The sequence below is a fragment of the Sparus aurata genome, chromosome 4 (assembly GCF_900880675.1).
Source record: "Sparus aurata chromosome 4, fSpaAur1.1, whole genome shotgun sequence".
Lineage (NCBI taxonomy): Eukaryota > Metazoa > Chordata > Actinopteri > Spariformes > Sparidae > Sparus > Sparus aurata.
Genome location: NC_044190.1, coordinates 22,845,122 through 22,858,004, shown reverse-complemented (window position 1 = coordinate 22,858,004; position 12,883 = coordinate 22,845,122). Strand labels below are relative to the sequence as shown.

The 12,883-nt window shown below is 41.4% G+C and overlaps 1 protein-coding gene across 2 annotated transcripts in view; it reads left to right on the top strand.

The window, feature by feature from the left end:
• fam189a1 (family with sequence similarity 189 member A1) overlaps positions 1-12,883 on the top strand; it is a 110,559-nt gene that overhangs the window by 48,457 nt on the left and 49,219 nt on the right. For both annotated transcript variants that reach the window (XM_030415019.1, XM_030415020.1), the window contains exon 2: positions 8,869-8,925. In XM_030415019.1, the coding sequence (XP_030270879.1) occupies positions 8,869-8,925 (57 nt within the window). The remainder of the gene's footprint in view (positions 1-8,868; positions 8,926-12,883) is intronic.

Here is a 12,883-nt window from a genome sequence, read left to right as displayed (position 1 = left end):
TCTGACATCCAGGGGTCCAGCGGGGCTCACATGCTTTTATTCTGTCATAAAGCAGTTTGAGTTCAGCCTTTTCACATCGACTTTGCAATACGTCGCCGCTCTGTTAGAAGGGGAATTTGAAGTTGTGTTTTCTGAATGTTTGCTTTGTGATGGGCCTCCAATGACATGTCACCTCTGGGTGTGTGTGTGTGTGTGTGTGTGTGTGTGTGTGTGTGCACGTGTGTGCTCGTGTGTGCATGTGTGTGTAGGTGTTAGTTGTCAGAGAATCAGAGTAATGCATTCTTTCATGGCGATGACACTGGCTTCTCTAATCCAGTCCTGTGAAAAGCCAAAGCCTCGCTTTTATCTCTGTTCCATTTACACTTGTCAGTAGTGTGTGTGTGTGTGTGTGTGTGTGTGTGTGTGTGTGTGTGTGTGTGTGTGTGTTTGTGTGTGTGTGTCCTTGAAAATCTGCATGTGAGTGTGCTGTTAGTGTGTGTTTGTTATCAGTTCATATTAGTCTCGCAACATTGCACTTTTATGAATTTATGATTTTGATATGCTCAAGTCGTTGCTCTTAAGTTGTTTCCCAGTAGCTGAAATGTTTAATGATCTGAACGTTGTGCCCTGCTGACAGCTGTCAAAGATAAGATGTCTTTAAATGGCATCCGACTCTAAAAATTAAGACTTTCTCAGAGCGTTACCTCTTTCTTGAGCCTTTCTGAACCCTCTGCTGGGAAATGTTTACACATGTTGCCTAAAAATAGATTTAATTTCCTTCAGATTTGTTTATTGCAGTTCCATTTTTTTTTCGTCTTTTCATGATTTGTTGTCTTAAAACGTCCAACTTATCTAGAATTAAATTGGAGCTCTCACAGTTGTGACTTGTTTAAGGTTCAAGGATTAAGGTGATTTATTTGTACTCATAATAAATTGAAATTTTGTTGTCGCCCTCGTGCTACACTCATAGAACACACAGTGCACAGGCATGATTACATTTAGAATATAACAGAATAAAAAGGATTATAATAATGAACAATAAATACAGTTATTTATATACATCTAAGGGAAGACAGAGACATTGTGTTGTGGTTCCAACTTTCTTAGTGCCAGATTCTGGTGCCAGTTCTATTGCAGTCTCTAGGAGATGCTTGGACAAGTGGACTAAAACCGGACATATCTACTTCATATGATCTTTGATGAAGAGATGCCTCTTCATAATGAAAGATAACACTTAAGAGGATTGGCACATTTTCTAATGGGCACATTCATTTATTCGCTGCTGGTCTCCAAATAGTATCCAGAAATGATTATTTGCACACTTACAGGATTCAGTGCGAGTCTAATTAAAATGCTCACCACCAGTAAAGATTGTGCTATAAACTTACCTTTAAGCTATAAAACAACAAAGATATACATTATGGCTATAAGAAAATTGCAGAATAACATTCATCAGAAAATATTGCATTGTAGTTATAAAGTGATATCTGCCGTTATCAGATCAACACCTGGCTAATACCTGAAACCTGATCACCATATCAGTTTACATTACTTAGCTTACAGGCAGGAGTTAATTCAGCAAGAGTATTTCCACAGTTTATCCAACTTATCCCCTCAAACTTATTACTAACCTCAGTCAGAAGCTGTAGTCCATCACAAATCCAGTATAAGATCAATTTTACTTGTATGCAACATGAATAAATAATAAAATTAACATACAGATCAGATAAAATGCACCTTAAAAACACAGGAAACATTTGCACAATAACAACACACCAAAATGCTGCCTCCATCACCAAGATTGATGACCTGTGAAACAAAGACCTGAGAAGTGGAGGAGTTCTCCCATTTTCCACTTATTTGCAAATTTAGAAAATACACGACAGAATTACGTCACCGGTGCCCTCACTTCTGGCACCAGTGACGTAATTCTGTCGCGTATTTTCTAAATTTCCGTCTGGGTGAATGTAAGCAGCAGCAACCTTGGTGAAGAGAACGCTGTTTGGTATCTTCACATTAAAGCATTGACATCTGGGAAACACTGTCCATCAAATATGACTGTGTTTGACCACCAAGCATTAATGGCGTACACACAGAGTCCGCCTCTCCTTGTCCTGCCCTCCGTTGGCCCCCAAACACAGCTCAAACCGTCGACTGCAGCAGCCTGACGCAGTACATTGTGGTGTAGACACTGGACACGTTTAATTTAAATGTCCTTTATTAACAGTATGTCGTACTCAAGACTTTACTGCACCACAGACACAAAACGTAATTAATGTTCCTGTACTCATTATCAGGCTCAGTGCATCTTCAAAAAATCCTCTTTATGCAGACTTTTAATTCATAACTTGTTGCCCTGTTCCTCCTGTTTCTGTTGTTCTGTTTATTCTTTACTCTCACTAAACTTTTTAATTGGTCTCTGTTAGAAATACTTTCAACACGTTCAAAGATGCTTCAGCATTTTTTCAGTTCGTTAGTGTGCGCAGGGCAGGTTTCAGTGACTAATGCTGCAAAGTATTGCATGTTAATCCTGTTCTGGAGGCAGCCAAGGGGAAAAGCCTCCAGTGACTGACAACCAGCAGAGCTATCTCATGGCTGCTGCTCTCACATCACTTCTGTCCGTAAAACCAACAGACACACGCACGGACACCCAGGTGCACGTGTAGTCCTTCAACACGCATATACACGAGTACACAGTCATGCATCGCACAGTGGAGGGAGAGGAGGTAAGCATGAGGAGAAGAGCGAGTTCAGGGGAGAGAGGGAGGGAGAGAGGGAGAGCTTCCCCCACTTTTCGGTAACATTCGGTCTCTGCTGCGGTGGTAATCATTCTACCATCAGTCTGTGAGTGTTGTCGTTTGATTGCACCCTTGATATCTACATCAATATGACGTGGCGTGAATGTTAAAATCTGTGTCTTTACTCTTTATAATGGATGAAAGAAGGAACGCTAGATCAGGCACATCACCTGCTCAATACGTCTACATCAATGTCAGCAGAAGAAATTGAATAAATGTGTGAGACGCGGCTGGATGAGGAAAAATGATCACTTTGGACTCAGCACAGACGCTCACTTTACATTATTTGACCCTCATCTGTTTAGTTTTTTATACTCTTATATGCTTTTATAAAGATCCCAGTTTTGCTTCTGTTATTTGCTATTTTATTTTGAAGCTCTGTTCTCATGTGTCATGTTTAGCTTTTCATTTGTTCCCTTTGTCTATTTTTCTCGCCCTTTTTGCTCCTCACCTTTGTGCTATCAGTTAATCACCCCTTGTGTATTCAAGTCCATGTCTTCCACTTGCACTTGTTCCTGTGTCTACCTGTCACATCTTCCTGTCGTGTCTTTCCTGCTTTTCCTTCCTGACATCTTGCGTGATTCCTGGTTTGTACACTTTGCTTTTGCTCTTGGTTGTCAACTGTTTTGTTGTCTGCCCTTATGCTTCAATTTTTTGATTTTCGATTATCAGCTTTCTGTTAATAAAGCTCACTTTGTGGGCAAGTTACCTGCCAGCCAACGGCTGATAATCGTTAAAATAACCCTAATAAACTGTAAAACGAGCAGTGGTGCGTTGCCCCTTGTGTCCCGCTGCCATCATCCACTTCCCCCTTTCTGAAGACAAAGTCGTTTTTATGGATCTGCCCAAGCGATCCATAAATACCCAAAGTAAATAATGTGATCTCAAATCTCTGAGACTGTAAATATTCAGACGCAATGATGGGAAGAAGTTCCCTCCAACCCTGACCATACACTGTGCAGTGCTTCACTCTTTGCTGCCTGGAACAGCACCCAGCCGAGAGACAGAGAGAGAGAGAGGCTTGTTATAGTGACACAACATCTCTGGACTCGTTGTCGCAGTGCCTGACACGGGTACAGAGGGGGGTGAGTGTTACCTGCAGACACGCAGGAGCAACACAATCCTCCGTCTCCCGCTGCAGTTTTCACCAGGATGAACAGAGCTGAGACAGCAGAGAGACATTATTCGTGTAGCTGGATGTCAACTGCAGCTCTTACATATCCGTCTCACGTCCTCTGTCCACAGGTGACAGTTTAGAAGTGGAGCTATTTGTTTCTTAGAAAGCCACATTTCTATGTTGAGGCTGTCCTTTGCTTGTTTTAATTAACTGTGCAACATATCATCTTCCTATCTGGATTTCCCCATTAGTGCATATTGGCAGACTGTATTGCTAAATTGTATTGAAACTAATGAAAGGCATCAGTTTGATTTTCCCTGGTGCAGAATCAATAAACTCTCATCTTTTCTTTCTTCTCGCTTGGTATAGGCGTTTACATACAATGACAAGTGAATTTTGCACTTTACAGCCTCGGGCTGCTTCAGCAAAAATAGAACCAGCTTGTCAAGAATCAAGATAGTTGAATAATAAAAGAGACAAGTGATGTTGGACACGCATGCTTGTATAGCTGCAAATCATCTGGCAGTCACAATGGACAGCTACATAATACTTACATTTCAGGAGTGTACTAGAAAATGTTTACATGCTTACATGTTCAAAAAACAAAGTATTTCTCATGCCGTCTCCCTCCGTCTGAACGCTCTGCTTTAGTGCCTGTCTCTTTAAGACCCCCCTCCTGAAAGAACCTAGTTGCCAGAATACCACAGGTATATTGAAACTTTACATTTCTTACACGTGTTGCATCATTTTATCCTTTATCAGCGTCTGGTCTGGTTAGGTTTCAGCACTAAAAACATGTTACATTTTGGTGTTTTAGTCGTCACAAACACGACTGGAAATTGTCCCGAGATCTCCTTAAAAAACTCCAGTGGTTCCACACTTACAACATATCCTCATACCTAAAGAACAGAGCAGGTGCATTCTCTGCATTTCAAGAAAATTACATATCACTGTTTCCATAACAACGACACAGGAAGCAGACCGTCATTCTACGCTTGCAGTCTGGTTACATTTTGCCAAGGAAGCCAGTCGGTTAAGTTTAGGCAACAAAACTACTCGGTTTGGGTTGAAAGTGAATAAAAAGGTCCACCATCCTCGAGTCATTCTTTATACGGGCTTGTGCCTCCATCACAGCTGTAACACCCAGCTGCTACCTATACCTCGTTTTGACCTGCTTGTTTTTCAACTTATTTGATCGTTTCCCTGTGGAGGGCGCTTCAGAAATACCCGGTGGTTTCACATTTACAAATGTTAAAAGCCAGTCTTGAACAGCAGTCGCTGGCTGCCAAGACTCGAACTCCACCACCATCCTCCCGATATGAAAGTCAGGTCATAAACATATGATGTGAACCTGAAATGGCACGTTTTGTAGAAATGTCAATGTAGTACGTTGCTCTACCTCGCTTTACGATAAAAGAGAGGAAGACGGAAATCTCACTCTCTACAATATGGGACCTTTACAAGTCATACTGTTACACTGACATGTTAATAAAAATGATTTGCTTATTGGGCATTGGGGGCTATGTATTTTTAATTGTTTTAGGATAACGATGATGGAGCCTTATGCCTCTACAAAAACATTACTTGCTTGGTGGATACAGGTATTGCGGGCTTTTTGATGTTTTTGTAGAATGTTCTGCTAATTCTAAAACGACAAAAGAGCACCGGCTCTATCCTTTACTCCCAATCTCTATCCATCTGGCGTGTGTGTGTGTGCTCAAATGAAATATTGACGTCCCGTTTGCCAGGTCCTGTGAAAATCAAGGTGAGTGAAGAAGTGGAAGATTGACTAGAGAGTGGAAAGAGATGGAGAGGCAAATAGAAACGAGAAGGCTGGATAGCAAGCAGTGAAAGTGAGTGTGTGAGTGCAGAAATACACTGCGACTGTGTGGGCGCAGTGCAGGAGCATGAAATACAGAGATGGAGTGTGATACGGGGCGAAATTGGAACGGGAAGGATGACAAAATTGCAAGAGAGGGAGTAGATATCAAGAAAGTCCGTGTAGAGAAGGAAGGAAGAGAGCAGGAAATGGGGAGAGCATGTTGGTGTTTAATGGAGGGTGAAAGGCAGAGCGAGACCACGGAGGAATAGAGCGCCGGAGGCTATGAGTACCCTTTGTTCACACACGTTTCGAGCATACGCGGATTCACACCTACAGTAGCGAGGACTGTAAAAATGCAACACCGCACGCACCCAGCGTGAAACGTGCTGAGAAAACCAAGAAGTACTTTTTTCTTTTTCTTTTTTTAAATCCAAATCTGATTTAATCAAGTGTTTTATCTGGAAAAAAGATCTGTTTTTTTAGACAAAAGACAAACACTCGAATTGTTCTGATTTAAATCAAACAGACGGATCAATAACAGGATGGGAGTAGTCAATATGAGAGGGAGCCGCAGACTTCACAGCAGGATGGGTCCAGATAGCTTGAATTGTTTCATTACGAGCTGCAGGGGGAACTGGTTCCAGGTAGACGGAGCACAAAATCTAAAAGCAAATCAGTGCTAATGGAAAAACCTGGAGCACCAATAAGTCCTGAGAGACAGTCTGATGGAGTCTCGATGGTAGTAACACAAGATGCGTTTTCAACGAGTTCTCTCAGATGAACGAACAAAATACTTTCTCCTGCACATGCCCTCGAGAATAACACATCTGTTGCCCGGATCAGTCGGACGTCATCATGTCTCTGTCTCATGATGCGACAGCCCTGTGGTAAAGGTTTGGTTAGGTTTAGGTACAAGAAAATGACTTGGTTAGGTTGGGGGAAGATCATGGTATTCATTTAAATGATCAGTCGTTATGGTAAGAGGACCGTTGGGCTCTTTCCAGGTTAGATCTTCCTGTAACTAACTCACTATTAGGCAGGAGAATCCTAAAATCAGCTTGTTGTTTGTTGTGGTTATTTGTCAGCAATTCTCAATGAAGTCAGCGCTGAGACCAGATGGTCTACTTTCAGCAGCCTTTGTGTTCGATTTCAGCCACTGGCTATATATATATATAAAAAAATTGACTTGCTTAGTTCTTTTGTAGGTTGTGAATCATCCTTGCAAGAAGCTGGGAACACATAAGAATAGCTTGTGAAATCCTTAACAACTGTGGATAAATGTAGCATTGAATTCTCTATAACCACTCAAAAACACAGAATCACGTTGTTCACTTGTTCCCTCGGCTGAAGGGTGAAGAATCTGTAGACGACTGAGCCTGTGAACATGGAGACCAGTTGACAAAGAAATCCACATCCACACTGAAACATGGGTGACGAATCTGATGACAGATGGGCTTAGAATTACCAAACAGGAGCAGTAACTCCCACCTGATCTCTGCATTAGTCAGGAATTCATGTAGGAGATGATCTTTTCAGAGAGTATTTACCAGAGAAACCAAAGAAGAAGTGAATACCATATTGAAAGTGTGTGTTTGTGTTCCAGAGCGACAGTTTTGATTTATCACAGCTTTGATTTTAGTGTTTGCCATCATTTTACTTGGTATTGATCACACTGTATTGGCCCAAGTAATTGCAATTGAGATCTGGGAATGTGACAAAGGATACAGTGAAGTGTGATGGGGCAAGAAACAAGTGGTCAGAGAGGTCATACTGCACAGACTATAAACAGATCGGCAGGATGATCCAAAACACTTAACTTAGAGGTGAAACAAAAAGTGAGGTCTCCTGAAATGTATTTGCTCACATACGCAGAGCGTCCTAACGTCCTAACGTCACGTAACATTGACAGCGATGCCAACATGCGACAGCCAGCTAACAGTGTATGTTGGCAGTGTTGCGGAAAGAGACGACTTTTCAACTTTCCCCCATCCAGGACACAATGTCAGCAACATGGCTACTGCTACCGAACTGGCTACTGTCCAAAGAAAATCAACAGCCACCGGTAGAAAGAATGTTGGTTTCGAACTGTCTCAAGTCAAGACCAGAGAGCTCTCCGTAGAGTGAATATCAGTCCGTTCACTCTTGTTTTACCACAGTTTCTATCGCTCTCCCTCTTCACCTTCTTTGCCTACTGCACCAGGGAAATCAACGCCTCTTCCTGTTTTGGTTGCACAACGTCTGACATTTTTCAAGGAAACATCCAGCTTGCTGTCAGCATAGTGAAAGTGAGGTTTAAAGGGAAACAATCTGCACGTGGATGCTTTCGTATTTCTACAATAATGATACTTAAAGCGGGTGTAATGACAACTTTGTTCAGCTTCTTCATTAATTATGTTTTATTTAAGTCAATTAGTGCGAAGGTTTTAGTCATCTGGAGCTGAAGGGGTTATTTTAGTTTTGTATGATCTAGTCACTAAGCATAAAAAGTGTTGGACCAGGTGGTGGTGCTGGATGAAAAGTTATGGGATCACCAAAGCTCTTACAGTTTATGGTGAGGGGGACATGAATGTCTGTGCTAAACTTTATCAATATCCATCAGGTAGTTGTTCACATGTTTCACTGAAGGCGACAACTTTGTGGGATGAAAGAGGAAACGTCAGTGAATCACCAAAGTCAGCAAGATTTGTCCTCTCGATGCAATGAATGTCTGTACAAATGTCATGTCAATCAATCAAAAGGGTGTTTGGATGTTTCAGTCGGACCAAAAGTTTTAAATGACAGATTGGCGATGCCATCATCAGAGCTGAGTCACCAGCATGGCTAAAAATGGAGAAAGGCACATGGCAAATACTTTTATTATCAAGCTAGAACGTTTGTACTTGTGACATTAGCTAGTAGGTTGAACGTGATTTCAAACATGGATCAAAGGCCAAGTGCACTGTAAAAGCATTCGCTCATCATTACCGCAAAGGACTGACAACCCTAATCATCATTTCTCAGATCACAGCCGTTATCTTGGTGATGACACTGTCAGGGAAACTGGCCAGAACTACAATAATGATATCTCTTTACTTCATCATATGAATATGCGTAATGTGAACATCTGTCAGTAATTGTTTCCACTTACTCACAGCATCTGTTTTCTCTTCCAGGTGCTGCTCTCCGGACTGATCGGAGTGGTGTCATGGAAGAGGCCGCTGTCTCTGGTGGTGAGTGTCCTCCGAACGCCCACACTCAGCTGCTTCCCTGAACAAAGCAGTCATACCCATTTTGATGATGGGATGAAGGGAGATGTGACGATGTGCGAAACACATACTTACATACTGAAAACAGATTAGAATACACACCACGCGAGAATACAAACGATGACAAAGACATTATTAACTGCTGTGTATGATTACCTGAGATGAGTACAAGTGGTCCTCGAAGTTTATCGACACAATGCTGACAAAGCCAACACACTTGTGTTGTATGAGCTGTATAAACTGTTTCTGTCTGTGAACACTGTCTCAACTTTGGGGCATGTTCAGGTTGTGTTCAAATCTGTTGTAAGTTTTCACAGCCGCTGACCTGGAAAGTACAGGAGCAAAGCATCATTGTGGATAAAAACCCCTGTGCTGCCATGTACACAGTGCACTCTGAACTCAGATCACAGGACGTTGGACCGGCGCCTCGTATCTTTAGGTTTCTTAAGGCGCAGAGACACTGACGATATATGTATAATTCAGAACAGGATACCTCAGCTCACCATTTGCTTTTACTTTTTGGTCAGTGTTGCTTTACATCCGAGTAGTGAAATGTTTTCATTCCGAAGAGTTGGGAGTCATCCCTCTGCCATAATGGAGCTTGAACACTTTTAATTGACCATCAGGTACTGCATGTTGTAGCCCACACTCCCTTTATCTGCATGTTATGATACATTGCATAACATAAATCACTCTTTTTTTTTTCCTGCTTTGCACTACAGAGAGACATACAGTGCATATGCAGCATGGTTGCCCTGAAGATGATGATCTCTGTCTACAGATCTTTCCGAAAGCAGAGATCAGCACTAATAAGCCCCTGCCCGATTCTGTTTCAACCTTTTTTAATGCCATAAATAATCTCATCTCGTCTCTGCTGCTACACTGCATCACGGTGGATCCCTTCCCTCTCACTGCATATCGCTCGTCTCGCTCCCTTTAGTTTTATCACCTTGCGTCTATTCACGTTTCTGCTCCCCTTCCCCCATCGTTTCCTCGCCTTTGTGAAATGTTAGACCACAGTAAAAGATCTGAATCATCTCAGCTCTTGGAGATCAAAGGAACCATCCCATTATTGAGGTGTGAGTAGAAATTGGTCACACGTTGTGCTCTGGAAAAGAGTTAAATCCTCTTACCTCTCTTTCCTTAAAATGCATGACTAAATTACTGGAATAGTCTTCACCTGCCAGCACGCAGAGATGTCAGTCTGTGGACACTGCTTCCCGTCGTTAGAGGGGTCTAACAGCTAGTATCTGGTGGGGTTTTTTGTAACTGTAGCATGTAATATTCAGGCTTTTCCTTTTCTGGCCTCGACCCAGCGCTGACTGGCAGGTGACTAATACACCGCCTGGACGCTTTAAGTCCTGGCAACCATCTGCCCACTGTGGGTGGCCATCGTGATTTGTTATTACTGGAGTTTCTCCAAACAGTTTAAGTAAGCGTGTTAAAGACTGACTTCCTTGAGGTTGGTTTCTTATATGATAAAACAAGCTCCAGAGGTTAAATGTATGATGACGGCTGCTAAAGGAAATCAGAATTTAATACTGAAAGGATCAATAGGTGGACAAAGGATTTATCTGCTACTCTTAAAAATTTTAAGTCATTTATCAGCCAAATTTGTGAAAAAATTTTAACTTGCAGTTTCTCAAGTGTGCTTTTTATTATTTTGTGGCATTGTAAATTGATTGTCTTTTTGTTTGAGCAGTTGGTTGGGCAAAATTAAAAAGCAAATTGAAAGCGTTGTTGTCATAGTTCATTAAAAGGGAGCCAAATGTAGACAGAGGCAGGTTGAACAACAAAAAGTGAGCATTTTGGAATGAAAGATCAAAAATCCAAACGAGAACCGGAGAAAACAAAACTAATTCTGACTAATCTCAATCTTAATAAATTACAACAGAAAACACTCACAAGGAGGAAAACACGGCTATAAAAACCGAATAAGCTATAATACAAGAGAAATCAAAATCGCTCCAAAATGGAGGAAAGCAAAAGGCTAACTGAGAACTGTGAGCTGAGCTACACTATCAAAAGGTTACAACAAAAAATCACTCTACTCGAGGCACAAAAAATGACAGAAAACAAAACCAATGAATTTCAAAACTATACAAGACAAGGCTGTGATACTTTGCAAGACAAGGCTGTGACGAAGGGCTTAGGTCATATAAATTTATTATTTTAGCTTAGCAGACAGAATGTAAACACAGAGAAACAGCTAGCCTGGATATCTCTGAAGGTAAAAAAATCTGCATCCACTGTGAATTTTAAAAGTTGACTTTACTTTTAAAGAAATCGAGGAAACCTATAATTGCAGTACAGTACACATTTAAATTTAAGTTGTACATGCTCAAAAGATTAAACAACTTGAAATTATTACTGTACTTTAGTTGGTAATTTTAAGGTGATCGGTTTCTGCAATTTTTTAAAATTAATGAATTAGGAAAAGTGATGTAAAAACATATAGTGTGTGTGTGTGTTTACACCTCAGACTATTTCTTGGCCCAGTACAGCAACTTCCTGGTGTCACCGCTTGTTGCCTGGCAACCATATGGTGACGTCATGTCTTTAAGCCAAGTTGTGGCTGACTGTGTCTTTATATTGGAGCGATGGGTAGAAGAACAGGGTATTCACATCTATCGGCAAGAAGGCAATGAAAATACATGTACAGTTTATATTTTCTTTTACAGTTTAGTGCAATTAAATTATAGTATTAGAGTGACAGATAGGAGTTATGAATAGAAAAAAACGAGACAGGGCATAGAGAGGACGGCTTGTGCAACATCGCTGGTTCTGACACATTGCAAGCAAGTGAGCACATGACACCTATTGCAACGTTTGATGGTCGAAGAATGGATGTTTTTATGGAGTAACAGATTGTGGGTGGAGAAGATGTTTTGAATATGAAATTCTGTCTCCCCCAAACTCTGCATGTAAACTCTGCATCAAACTCCGTGTTGAAGTATTGTATATGTGAGGAGACGTATGTTGAAGGAAGCGTCCACCTATCTGAAATGAGCTCATAAACATTGTAGTTTTCCATCCAGTCAAGTCTGCTGCGTTAACATCGTGGCAGATTTACTCGGTATCAGTCGGAGACAGGAGAAAGACAAGACTACCTGCAGTCTTCTGCTGTTTGTGACTGTGATGGATTATGTGTTTAGAGAGAGAGACAGAAAGACAGAGAGCGAGTTAGAGGGCAGTAAATCCTTGTTTGGCCTGTCGGGAAACAAGAAGGCGATAGTCTGCGGTATGGCGAATTAGTCTCAGGAAGTCTCCACTGTTGTTTTTATTAGTTTGTTTGTATATTTGTGCATATAGGGGAAAAGGGAGCAGTCTTACCTGTAGTATCTTATCTCTGTAGACGGAAAGTCTCCATTCATTTCTTTTCTGTCATCAAAACATTGACTAGAGTGACAATGATTCAAGTCCACATTACTGATATACACCCAGTATTTTAGTTTACACATATATCTGTTTGCCAGTTTCATTCATAAAATAAATACATACTCTGTAGTGAAGTGATTCTTCTCTGGACTGAAGTGTTGCATGGAGAGATTTAAATAATGGAGAGGTACAGCAGTCTTGAGGTGAAACGGTCACTGCACATGCGAGGTGTCAGACAGGGAGAGAGTCGAACGCGTGCAGCTATTCTACATTCATGTTTCCACAGGGATGGGAGAACAAGTTGTCCTTTAGTGACAGAGCGCGGGGCACTGAAGCTGAGCAACGGTCTGACAGCCACGCAGGGCTTCCCTGCACCACTGACTGTGTTTGTGGGGACTGTCACTGTTTTTCATCAAGCTTTTTTCTGGTGGACAGTGAAAGTATGTTCCCTTTTATCGAGCATACAGCAATGAGTGCTTCTGTTTATGTTACATTTTGATATGCAATGAATTAGCTTGTATATGCCCTTTATTCAGCTGTGGGT